This window comes from Callospermophilus lateralis, chromosome 15 (assembly GCF_048772815.1).
Source record: "Callospermophilus lateralis isolate mCalLat2 chromosome 15, mCalLat2.hap1, whole genome shotgun sequence".
NCBI lineage: Eukaryota > Metazoa > Chordata > Mammalia > Rodentia > Sciuridae > Callospermophilus > Callospermophilus lateralis.
The window spans coordinates 56763345-56776955 of NC_135319.1; the positions used below are offsets into that span (position 1 = coordinate 56763345).

At 34.5% G+C, this 13611-nt stretch overlaps 1 protein-coding gene across 3 annotated transcripts in view; it reads left to right on the top strand.

The window, feature by feature from the left end:
• Bmpr1a (bone morphogenetic protein receptor type 1A) overlaps positions 1–13611 on the top strand; it is a 133576-nt gene that overhangs the window by 106231 nt on the left and 13734 nt on the right. For all 3 annotated transcript variants that reach the window (XM_076835296.1, XM_076835294.1, XM_076835295.1), the window contains 3 exons: positions 469–571; positions 6892–6988; positions 7165–7264. In XM_076835296.1, coding sequence (XP_076691411.1) covers positions 469–571; positions 6892–6988; positions 7165–7264 — 300 coding nt within the window. The remainder of the gene's footprint in view (positions 1–468; positions 572–6891; positions 6989–7164; positions 7265–13611) is intronic.

Here is a 13611-nt window from a genome sequence, read left to right on the forward strand (position 1 = left end):
ATCTGTTCTTCCTGTATACACTTTTCTTTGTCCTTGAGTCTGTTTGTAGTTTTACAGAAAAGCTTTTTATTTATTTTCATGCATAGTTTAAGAGTGCTGAAATATTAGCAAAAAAAAGGAGATTTTAAGTATATTTCTGAAAGATTAAGACTTGTATAAAATTTCATAAATCAGGTTTCTGTGATCCCATGACTGAGAAGTTACATGACAGTGCACATTTAGAGGACTTGTTTGGTAGAAATCCTTTTCTGCTTGACATAGGGTTCTCATTTACCCCTTTAGATTATAGTTTAGACATAACTTTCATTTGTCTTAAAGTCTATTTTGTTCTGCTAATAAATCACATGTGAATATAATCCCTATTCAGAAACAGAATACTAAGGGCTAAGAGTATCTGTTCACATTCAAACTCAGATTTCATTAGGATTTTATGATTTGGAGTTAAATGGTTTTTTGTTTTTCTCTTAGAACTAATGGTCATTGCTTTGCCATCATAGAAGAAGATGATCAGGGAGAAACCACATTAGCTTCAGGATGTATGAAATATGAAGGATCTGATTTTCAGTGCAAGGTAAGATCTAATTTGAAATCCTGAAATTAAAAAGGACAGGGCTATGTGAACAGCATTAGGTCTTTTAGAAGAGTACCTGTGTTCTACATTGCTCTGTGTTCACATTATCAAATATATTGGAGGAAACGTACCTTTTACTTTAAGTAACATGATTGTGCTAATTGAAGTTCCAGATTATTTTTAAGGTTTTAAATAATAGTTTGTAATAACTGCAAAAATGATATTGTTATACTTATTTGTATATTGTAAAGCTTATTGAAAAGACCTTACAATTTGGGGCATGGTGGCACAACCTGTAATCCCAGCTACTCAAGAGGCTGTGGCAGGAGAATTGCAAATTCAAGGCCAGACTTGGCAACTTAGTGAGATCCTGTCTTAAAAAACAAAAAAACAAAAACAAAAAAAAAAAAAAGAAGAAGAGTTGGGAATAGGGCTGGGTGGTAGAGTGCGCCTGGGTTCAATTCCCACTACAAAACAGAAAGGGAATCTTAGAACAATGGGCAATAACCTTTGTTCCCCCAAAACAGCTTAGAAATGTTTAATCCTTGTCAGGAAGTGTCAGGATACTTTTAAGAGCAGTGGACAAAGAATCAGGATCAGTAATTGAGTGGTAGACATCTTTGGTTATGAACCTAATCTAATCTCTTCAAGATTTTATATGGTAATTTCTCAAGAGATCCTGCCAGTGTTCTTGAAAAACATTTCCAGATTATTTTAATTTTAACTAAACAGATTGAACTGTTAGTACACAATTTTAAGTCTCAGCTATGCCAGAAAATTATTTATGTTATATAGAAATTTGCAGAATTGCTAGAAACCTTCAATGTTATATCTTTCTACTTGTCAGTTAATGCTTAGAATCATCCATTTGGCAAATGACTGCCAATCTGTCAACTTTTGATTCTTTGGAACATAGAGAACAGCTCTAATCCTTCCTCAAGATAATGGCCCTTAACTATGTAAAGAAAGAAAGTTTTTTCATGCTACTTTCCTTCCTCTGTCTTTGCCTAGTGAAAATAATAGTTCACTGTGACCTCAACTGCTTGTGTAATCAGCTTTAGAAGATTCACTAGTCTCAGTGTCATATGCAGAATTGTGGTCTTACTAGGAAACAACAACAACAAAAAAGGCAGAGAATCCCTTTTCCTTCTTCTAAATACAGTCAAATCTCATGTTAGATGTTTGGCCATCACACCATATTCTTGAGACATTAATCTTCTGTCAGCTAAAAGCACCATGTCATGCTGCTGAGCCACACCTCTTCCACTCTTTACTGGTGGTATTTGTTTCTTGAATACAAATAAGTTAGATGGGAAAATTTTGAGTTTTACTATATATTTGTTACATACTTGCCAGTTTTGAATTTCACTGTATAGGAATTAATTCTGTTCTCCGGATTTGAAACATATTAATTTAGTTATTATAGTTTTATGATACTAGCATATTACCAACCGTTCATACTATATATTTTTTAATCGCTTAAAAAGATTGATGAAGGAGCTGTAGTTAAAGCACCGAGCCCAATGGTAGTATCAAGTGTCCTGCAGTCTCCTAAATTAGATTCCTTCCAAACTGAATTCACCATAGAAGTTAGTTACTAAACTTGACAATATGCATCTAAACCCATGATAGTTCTTAATAGCTGTGACAGTTTTGTCAAGGAGCTTATTTTCTCATCCACAAAAGACTTGTTAAAAGGATCAAATGAAATACTGTAGCACAATTGGCACATAGTAGGGGCCTAATAAATGTTAGTCTTTGCCACCCTGATTATCTGAGCAGTCTTCAGACTATGTTACCCATATCCCTAGGTACACACAGACTGTGTTATATAAAAGTAACTTGGGCACATCGATAGTTGCAAGGGAATCAGGTTGCAAATCTTAAACATTCTTAGGCCCTGAAGCTTAAAACTGCTATGCCTGAAAACAGAGTTTCTCAAGCCATTTTTTTTTTCCTTCTTCCCTTTCACAGTCACCCTTCTCCTTGTTAACCAAAGCTAGATATAAAACCTCAAGATTCTACAGGCTGGGGATGTGGCTCAAGCAGTAGTGCGCTCTCCTGGCATGTGTGCCGCCAGGGTTCGATCCTCAGCACCACATACAAACAAAGATGTTGTGTCCGCCGAAAGCTAAAAAATAAATATTAAAATTCTCTCTCTCTCTCTCTCTCTGTCTGTCTCTCTGTCTCTCTCTCTCTTTAAAAAAAATAATAAAACCTCAAGATTCTAAACAGTGCTATGATTATAAATGAAAGCATCCATGTAGAGATCACAAGAAAATCAAATACATTTACATTTCAAGTGATTTTTACATTTTTTGCTCTCAGCCAAAGGTAATTTTTGATGATAGGATCATTACTTTGGAAGGACTTTAAAGAATTATGGGATAGTGGTATAACAAATTGTTTCCATTATCATCTTTTTGTTAATGTGAACAAAATTCCTTAGAGCTAATAAAAAAGAAAAATAGGAGTAAAATTAATGCCGAATCTTCTCATTGTTGTAATAAGTAATTTTATTCATGAATTCATAAACTACTATTTTGAAAGCTCTAACCATCTCATTAAGAAATGCCTCTTTAAATTTTCTCACATTAACATTTTAATAAAGATTGTAGTATATCTTTTTTCCTCCATAATGCAAGCTCTCTACCACTGAGCCATATATACCCTTAGCCCTAGATTTTAGTATATCTTATTTTGATCAGTTTGATAACTGGTGATTACAGTAATGTACTAGGATGTTTTAAGTCTTAAAAACACACGTAACAGAAATAGAAGAATTTATATATACTTATTTTGATGTGAAGAATTATGTACTAAAATACATAACATTAAGGCATAATTATTGTGAAAAAATATTTCAAGGAAATAGAAGTTCCAGTATAAAATTTCAAGTTGTTAATAGAAGCATTTGCCAGGTGCAATAGTGCACGCTTATAATTCCAGCAGTTGGGAGCAGAGGATCTCGAGTTTAAAGCCAGCCTCAGCAAAAGTGACGTGCTAAGACTCAGTGAGACCCAGTCTCTAAGTAAAATACAAAATAGGGCTGGGGATGTGACTCAGTGGTCAAGTGCCCCCGAGTTCAATCCCTCGTACTAAATAAATAGATAGATAGATAGATGGATGGATGGATTTGTTGCCAAGAGTTAATAAGTGGGATGGCATCAAATTAAAGAGCTTCTGTACAGCAAGGGAAACAATTGAGATTGTGAAGAGAGAATCTACAGAATGGGAGAAAATTTTTGCTAGCTACTTTTCTGACAGAAGATTAAGATCCAGAATAAATAAAGAACTCAAAAACTTATTACACACATACACAAATAACCCAATTAATAAATGGGCAAATGAACTAGACAGACAACTTCTCAAAAGAAGAAACCCAGTGAACATATGAAAAAATGTTCAACACATGCTTAGCAATTAGGAAAATGTTAATCGAAACTACACTGAGACTTCATCTCACTCTAGTCTTAATGACAACCATTAAGAATTCAAACAATAATAAATGCTGGAGAGGATGTAAAGGAAAAGAAGGGAGGGAGAAGAGGGAAAAGAAAATACTGGTGAATGACAGTGACCAGACAAATTGTATTGTTATATGGTGTGCATCCATGAATAAGTAACAACCAGTCCAACCATTATGTATAACTGTAATGCACCAATAAAAATTTAAGAAAAAAAGCATTTGTTTAAAGAATTTTTTTACTCCATCTGCTATTTTGTTTATTTATTTTTATGTGGTACTGAGGATCAAACCTGTGCCTCACATCTGCTAGGCAAGTGTTCTACCACTTAGCCACAACTCCAAGCCCCCATTTGTTCTTTTTTTTAAGATGATAATGGATATCACATTACTATATGTTATTTAGATTCTACTGAATAAAGAACGAAGTAACATTTCTATTTTAAAGTATTGTTTTCAGTAAGACAGAAATTATTAATATATTGTTTGTAGCTTTTAAATTTGTGATAAAAAAATTCTAGATGTAGTCTAAAAATATGAGGAATACATTGTTTTAAAAAACTTGTTTAGCAAGACTGGGGATGTAGGTCAGTGGTAGAAAGCTTGTCTAACAAATATGAGGTCATGGGTTCAATCCTACTACTGCAGAAAAATAAAAATTTGTTTAGGATCCACACATGTAAAAAGATTTGACTAGCACTTATCTAACTTTCTGTATATCTTGGTAAACATCACTTTATTAACCTAGCACCAAACCCCAAGAAGAACAGCTTTTAGTCTCACCCTAAACATTCCTCACAGTGGTTGCATTGCCAAGGTGTGGATCAAAATAAATACAAGTGATTTTCGCCATGCTTTTAATTTCTTCCTGCCAAGCTTCAATCTCCATTGGTATATCTAGCTTGTTCTTCGTCTTCCTATACAATGAATTCTTTCTCATGAACCTCATTTTCTTATCCATTTCTTTTAACTTGACTTCATTTCTTTCCTCATGTACTATCTCTGGCCCATGCAAATGAAATACGTTTTCTTAAGTTAGACCTTCTGCTTCATAAATGCCAAGTGACTTTTTCCCCATAAGGATTTTTATTCTTATTCCCTTATTCCCATAAGGATTTTTATGTCTGAAAGTACAGATTGACTTGGGTGGAGGGAGGACGAAGGCAGTACAGGAAAGGGAAAAAGTTCTGTCACTCCAGCTTCACTGCCCAGACAATTGTGGCCAAAGATGTAGCTCAGTGCTAGAGTGCTTGCCTAGATTGTGAGGTCCTGGGTATAATCCCAGCATCACAGAAGGAAAGGTAGTAATCTGGGCAACCCTGACTTTTGCCCACCCATTTGTTAACCTGTGTAAGATAAATGTGAAGTGAGTCTGATGTTGCTTATTTTTGGTGAAGTCCATCTTGTATTCCAGAGCTGCCCAAGATTCTTTGGCTTATTCCAAAATTTTATCTGAGATTTATGTCAGGCTCACCTTAAGAAGAACTAATTCATTAAATATTTACTGTTTGCATTCTTATCCAGAGAAAATGAAAGCCTAAGGAGAAGTTAGATGTTTAAGGTCACAACATGAACAACTGGCAAGGCTCAGATTTAAATGATTCCAAAGCCCTTGGTTTTTCCATGATACTATGCTGCCTTCAATCTGTTGGCAAAGTCTTTCTTTCGCTTTTAAAGAAAAGTAATGACATTTAGCTATCTTGTTTCTAGAACACCTTATTTCCAAACTCTTTTAAGTAATAATTGTCTTTCAGCTATCTCACAATTGTTTTCATCTTCCTGGAATATAACTCACTAGATTAGAAGATGTGAACTCATGTAGAATAGAAAAACATCATAAGATCTCTTTATTCCTCTGGGATATCAGTTCCCACTACCTGGTATTTGGTCTGTCTTCTTCATTCCTGTATTCAGCCTTAATAGAGAGGACACAAACAGCAGTGGAGGAATCGTACATCTTTGTCCTTCATTTTCCAATTCATTGCTTGGTAGGCTTTCCACCTGTACTTCCAAAGAAGCCCTTTTTCCCCATGACTAGAGTCTTTTTCTCTGTTGGTTTTCTGATTTATTAGGGATACCTTTCTTTTCTGGATGGTGGTCTCATAAACTCTCAGAAGTATTGTGTCTGTATTTTGCCCTTTCCCTCACCTGCATAGTTTAGCTTGCCTCCACATCTTTCTAGTTCATTAATTGCTAGATGCAGAATCTGCATCTTTTACTACATGGCCACCTCTCTTAACCAGTCTGTTCTTTGCACTAGGACCCCCTCCACATTTTAGTCTGATCTTAAGTCTCATCCAAGTCTCAGTACTACTAAGATCATATTTTCCATACTAGTTTATGGTTATATTAAAATTTATTACCTATGTTTTCTAAGAAAAGACATCATGAACTTAATTACTTTTTACCAAAAACAACTGAATGGTAATTTATTAAAATAGGCCATTGGGGCTGGGGATGTGGCTCAAGTGGTAGCGCTCGCCTGGCATGTGTGTGGCCCGGGTTCGATCCTCAGCACCGCATAAAAAACAAAGATGTTGTCCGCTGAAAAAAACTAAAAAATAAATATTAAAAAAAAAATAGTCCATTGTTTGGTAGGAAAACACTGGAACTTTTTGTCCATCTGTAATTAAGTTGTAGTCTAATGTTCTAATATACCATCCAAACATATGTTCTCCTTAAGGAAAATCATTTTATAATCTTCACACATTTTAATTTTTCAGTAATATTTATTTTTACATATAAAATTTGCAGATCCTTTTCACTCACTAAATGAGAAATTGTATTTTATCAGTACTAAAAATAAGTTTAATGTATCAAATCATTTCTAATATTACCATTATTTTTTCTCTAGGATTCACCAAAAGCCCAGCTTCGCCGTACAATAGAATGTTGTCGGACCAATTTATGTAACCAGTATTTACAACCTACACTGCCCCCTGTTGTTATAGGTAGGTTATCCTGGAAAAGTCAGAGCATGAGTCTCTGTAAAATATTTTTTCTGATTTTAACAATAACCAGATTACTATATTAAAACTATAAAATCACACTGTGAATTATGTTTTCCTTTTAATAAAATGTGATTGAAAGATACTCTGGTCACTTAATGTTTACTTTTCATTGTCAGGTCCATTTTTTGATGGCAGCATTCGATGGCTGGTTGTTCTCATTTCCATGGCTGTTTGCATAATTGCTATGATCATCTTCTCCAGCTGCTTTTGTTACAAGTAAGGAGATAACCTATTTGATGCAAAATATTCTATTAAATAGTAGATATCAACAGTTGCTTTTAAAACCAGTAAGCAGAAACTACTGACTGCAGTATGCAATTCAGAAACTATTAATTTGTATTCTCTGGTTATATCATCTTAATTTTAACTAGATTATAGTTTCTTTAAGAGGTAAGAGGGTTTTACTACCAATCAATTAATTGAACACAGTTTTATACTTCTGTGATTTTCTTGTTTGCAGAATAGTGAGGTTTGTCTCTATTATACTTCAAGAAATGTGCAAATACCAGAAACTGGACATTTAGGCTTCCTTCACAATTTTTATTTTTGGGGGTGGGTGGTGGTGGTGGTGCTGGGGCCTTGAACATGCAAGTACTCTACCAACTGAGCTATATCCCCAGCCCTTCCTTCACAATTTTAAGCAAAATATTACAGAGAACTCCATGACTGCTTTGTTTATTTAACTTTTGAACTTCATGTTTTATTTTTATCTACTTGAAGATACATTACTTATCAGTTGTATAAGATTAGTAATTTGGGATATTTATTCATGTTTAGCTGGAATTGAACAAGTCAGTTTGCTGTTCATAGCAAGCCATAAAAGGATAAAATTAAAAAGAGGTCTTTTAGCATATTAAGGTTCATCTTTATTATGTGTCTCATTAACCTTTTGTTTTCACTGTTTTCTGGTAACCTGTTTCAGTTAATCTAGATAACTCTCCAAATTTATTCTTAAATTTACATTCATAACAAGACCCTCAAAATCAATCTTCTCTAAAACCTCTTAAACTATCACCATTCTCCATTCTGGATTAATTATCATTTTGTACTGTTCTGCCAGTTCCTTATACTTTCCTCTGGCATAGAATTTCTCATTCTCTTTTGTAGCTCCTTTAATCCTTAACACTGGTTAGCTCTATGATTCTACCCCTTACACTTAGTACTTTCACCTTAAATCTTTTTACATTCACAAATATTCACTTACTTATCATAAATATCTGGCTAAAGTCTGCCCTTCCTATTGAATAGGAATCTCAAGGACAACAGAGATTACCTGTCCATTAATATTGATGGCCAACTAAGCTGTTTAAATTGTTGCTTCTTCATTGAATTATTATGGATGAAAATGGTGAATCAGCATATCACCTCATGCTTGGCACACAGTACTCAGTAACTTTTGTTGGTGTTTACCAGCCATCCTTTGACCCAGAATGCTGCTTGGGAAACAATATCACTGATTAATTTATGAGATATGAAGCCCACTGGTAGCTTGATAATGGGTCATTCATCTTCACTCCTATTAGAGGACTCCTGGTCCCATAGTAGTTCAATAATAAAAATAAGCAATTTTGAAACTATAGTAACAGTAGCAAAAAAAAAATTGCCAAGTAATGTTTCATTTAATAAGAATATAAACACTGATTGTATGCCTAATGAAGATGCTGTTGATCAGCTTTAAAGTGATTAAAAATTAAGAAAAATTGTCATCCATGTTTATTCTTTATAATTTCAGCATTTTTAATTTATTTAATTCTAAATTTAATTCTAAATTTTAAGTTTTCATCTGATATCCTGTTACTTTTTTGCTTAAATTCATTGAATGAATATTTATAATAGGATCAGAATGTTTTAAGATAAAATAAAAATCATGCCAAATATGTGATACAAAATATAAAACAAGAAAACCAGTGAAATGAGAACATATTCAATCAAGTTTCAACAGTGTTAAGAAGTAACAGTGGTAAAACAGTAATTCTGCCAACAGCAAAAGAGATACAGGGTTTCACAACAGGTAGTATAGAAACATTTGTAGATCATGAGCATTTAAAATAAATTCCACAACTGAGAATGGCTTTACTTCCCTGGTGATGGCAGGCCTACAAAAATCAATTGACAAAAACATCACTCAGAAATAACATGAAAATCAATTTCAGATGAATCTTTTTTTAAAAACTAGAAGAGGCCAGCAATATTGTTGGTATTGTATTACCCACAATAGTTGTTGTTTTTTTTTAAAAAAAACCAAACAAACAAAACTACTACCCCATTTATTATGCTAATGTATTCTAGGTACTGTGCTAAGCATTTTACATATATTATCTCCAGTAATTCTCACAGTCACCCGGAAACTTCCTTGTTAGGTTCATCTTCACATTTTTTTGTGAAAATATAAAGATTCAGAGATGTTAAATAACCTACTTGATACTACTGAATAATTAGCAGAGCAGGGATTCAAACTGCATGATCTCCTCCAACCCCTTTTATTTTAAATTTTGATATAAGATCTCACTAAGTTGCCCAGGTTAGCCTTGAACTAGCAGTCCTCCTGCCACATCCTCCCAAGTTGCTAGGATTACAGAAGTATGTTGCCATGCCTGCTTCAAACTGCATGATCTTTATCATTTTGCTATAATTGACCCTATCTTAGACTTAACAGAGACCAAAAACCACAAGCTTGCACAAGGAAGTATACAAGAGTGGTTACCAGAGACTGGGGAGAAGAAGGGAAGGAGTTTAGGGAGAGGATGGCTAGCTGTGGCATAATGTTACAGTAAGAGGAATAAATTATAGTGTTCTTTAGCACAGTAGGGTGAATATAATTGATAAAAATGCATTGTAATATATCAAAGTAGTTAGAAAAGGATTTTGAATGTATTCACCATACAGAAATGAGAGTTTAAGGTGATGGATATGCTAATTACCCTGATTTGATCATTTCGAAGTTTATTCAACAATCAAGATGTCACATAGCACCTTAAAATGTGATACAAAAAAAAATTTGATACAAATTTTTATATCAAACAAAAAATAGTAAAATAAAAAAAAAAAACAAAGAAAGGAACCATTTCACATCTATGATGAAGCCTGGAAAGAGAAATCAGATACCTGGCTTCCAGACGTGGAGACATCGATCACACACTATTAGTAGAGCAACAGATAGGTTATGGGAGGAGGCAGATAGGTTATGGGAGGAACTAATGGAGCTGAAATTGAGCTCTACTACCAAAAAGAAATTTGGTAGAGTTTTGAGTTGAAATATGAAAAACAGTAGGACAGGTATCTGGATCTAGGTCTCATTCTATACCTGAGAGAGGGTGCTAGTGAGATAGAGATGCTTCTCTTGTCTTGCTCCTTTCTTCCCATCTCTTCAGAGTCCTCTTCAAAGTTCATTTCAAGTAAACACTCAATGTTTCCTCTGACAGAAAAGAGTCTGTGTTTCCAATCTGGATAGATGTACGTTTTTCATGATTAAGGTTTCTGAGGATGTTGTTGGCTTAGGTGAGCAGCCCTTGGAAGCAAGGTCGCCAGAGTGTTCTAGAGGAGCTACCCAGTGCCACTTCTGCCATGCCTGAGTGCCATGGTTGTCACCTGATATCCATTTATTCTTGCCTGGAAGCTTCCTTTAACTTAACTTCTTACAGTACAGGTGTGCTAGTCACAAATTCTCTCGCCTTTTGTTGGGTAGAGAATTTTGGGTTGGCTTTTTGTTTCTTCCTCTCAGAGGTGTCACTTCATTGTCATTGCATAATTTATGACAAATTTCTTACCTTTGATCTATTGTATGTACATTTTTTTATGGCCTCCTTTAAGATTTTATCTTTGGTTTTGTACAATTTGAACAGAATATGTTTAGGTGTGTGTGGTAATTTTGAGAGTTTATTTAATATGCTTTAAGTATCATGAAGCATTTTTTTGAATTTATGGTTTGATGTCTGTCTCTTCTTTTGAAATTGCAGTTATACATGTTTTAGATTATTTGATGTTGCCTCACAACTCTTTCATTTTTCAATTGTCATTAGTTTTTTCTCTTTGTATTTTACTTCAAGTAATTTCTATTTACCTATTTTCAAGTTTACTGATTCCCCCCCTCCCCTCAACTGTTTCCAGTCTACCAATGAACCCATCAAAGGAATGCTTCATCTCTGATACTATGCTTTGCTTTTTTAAAATTTTTATTGGGTGTATTATAATTATACATAATAGTGAGATTCATTGTTGCATATCATACTCCGATAAACATGTTTATATTTTTATTTGAACCCATTTCTCTGCTGAAATTCTTTGTCTTTTTATTCATGTTTCTTACCTTTAACAGGCATTTCATTATTTTAATCATGGTTACTTTAAAGTCCCTGTCTTAATAGTTCCATCATGTGAGTCATGTAGTTGTACTGACTGCCTCCCCTCTTGACTGAGAGATACTCTTCCTTGCATTTTTAACTTTGAATGAAAGTTGGTTTATCACATTTAGAACAGACTGAAATAAAATTACACATGCCAGGTATGGTGTCACACCTCTGTGAGTTTCAGATACTCAGGCTGGGCAGGTGGCCCAGACCTGTAATCCCAGTGGTTCAGGAGGCTGAGACAGGAGGATCGCGAGTTCAAAGCCAGCCTCAGCAATGGCATGGCACTAGGCAACTCAGTGAGAACCTGTCTCTAAGTAAAATACAAAATAAGGCTAGGGATGTGGCTCAATGGTTAAGTGCCCCTTAGTTCAATCCCTGGTACCAAAGAAAGAAAAAAAAGTTTCAGCTACTCAGGAGACTGAGGCAGGAGGATCCCTAAGCCCATGAGTTTGAGACAAGCCTGGGCAGTATAATGAGATCCTGTCTTAAAAAAAATACTCATGTACACACACACTTGAGAATAGACATACATCTTCTCTTAGACAGTTAGTAGGCAGGGTGGGGTTTTGTGTTTTCTTTAGTGCTTGGGTGAGTTCCTGCAATGCATCACAGGTTTCACATTTCCTTAGTAATGTACTATAGTTTTCATTGTGCTTAATGTAGGGGTTTGGGTATACAACAAGACCTGTATGTGAATAGTATGTAACTTAGTCATAAGGTAAACTGGAATATTGATCTGAATAAATAATGTTAAAATTGTGTTGGGGGAGTGTGAGGATGGCAAGTGTTTCTGCTTTGTAAAGGCTTATGGGGATGTAAACGATGAGTTAAATGTTCATAATGAGTTAAATATTCACTCCACTATGTGAGGTCAATAGTTAATACCTAAGATGAGAACTAAAAATACCAATATAGTCATGTCATTTAGAAATGATGAGGCAAATATTAAACAAATAGGCTTCAAGAAGTTAAAATCTGTGGTCCTAAAGTGGGTGAGAGGAGGAAAGGAGACAGGGAAGTGCCATTTTATTTCTAAGCCGCAAAAAACTATATGACATCAAGCAGGGCATGGAGGCACATGCCTGTAATCCCATGGTTCAGGAGGCTGAGGCAGGAGGATTACAAGTTTGAGGACAACCTGGGTCACTTAGCAGGATCCTGTCTCAAAATTTAAAAAAATAAAAAGGGCTGGGAATGTAGCTCAGTGGTAGGGCACCCCTGGGTTCAATCATCAGTATCAGGGGAAGAAAGAAAAGGACTATAAAACATTCTAAAATCAGTGAACATGAGACTTCGATAGAATTAAGCATTGCAAGTTCTAGAAATACAAAATTTGATGAAGTTTAAAACTAACTTCAAAAAGGTTATGGATAAAAGAATAGGGAAAACAGGCTTTCATATGATAATAAAGGGATTAAAACTGCAACCTTTAAGAAGGCCAGTAGCACTTTCCATTAGAATTACAAATTCAGTGTTAACTTCTCTGAAGTTGTACTGCATATATAGATATACCAGAAAATTGTTTCATTTCACACTTATATATAACGAGACTAGAAACAATCTAAGTGTTATCAGTAAGGGAGTAGTTAATGCCATATAGTGGAATATTATCTAGCCATTCAAGAAACCAGGAGGCTGTTTATGTACTAATGTGGAATGATATCCTAGATACGTTGCCAAGTGAAAAGGCAAGATGCAGAACAGTGTGTATGGTATATTGCCACTTCTGGAAGTAAAAGAAAAGCAGAGGAAATGAAAATTAAAATATAAATTTTGATTTGAATATGCATAAGTGGTCTTTAGGTTACACTGGAAACTAGAAATGGTTTGCTTTCAGGAAAGTGAATTTGATGACTAAGGGATAGGAGTGGGAGGGAAGATTTTTCACTGTACATCTTTGTAATGCCTTTTGAATTTTAATCCGTTTGAGTTGATTACCCATATAGTTTTTAAAAATAATAAAAATTGTTAAATAAATTGGACTGTCCACACAGAATATAAATCTAACTTGATTTGTGCCTAATTTCCATTACACATTATAAATTCCAAGTGGATAAAATAACCTGATGAGAAAATCAGAATTTTAAAACCTTGGGAGATGATTTATGACATTAGGGCTGGGAAAGCTTTTTTGTTTTTTGTTTTGTTTGTTTGTTTTTTTGCAGGGGGAGGTTATTTTAAACCCAAAATCATATCTCAAAAAAGAGAAGGTTG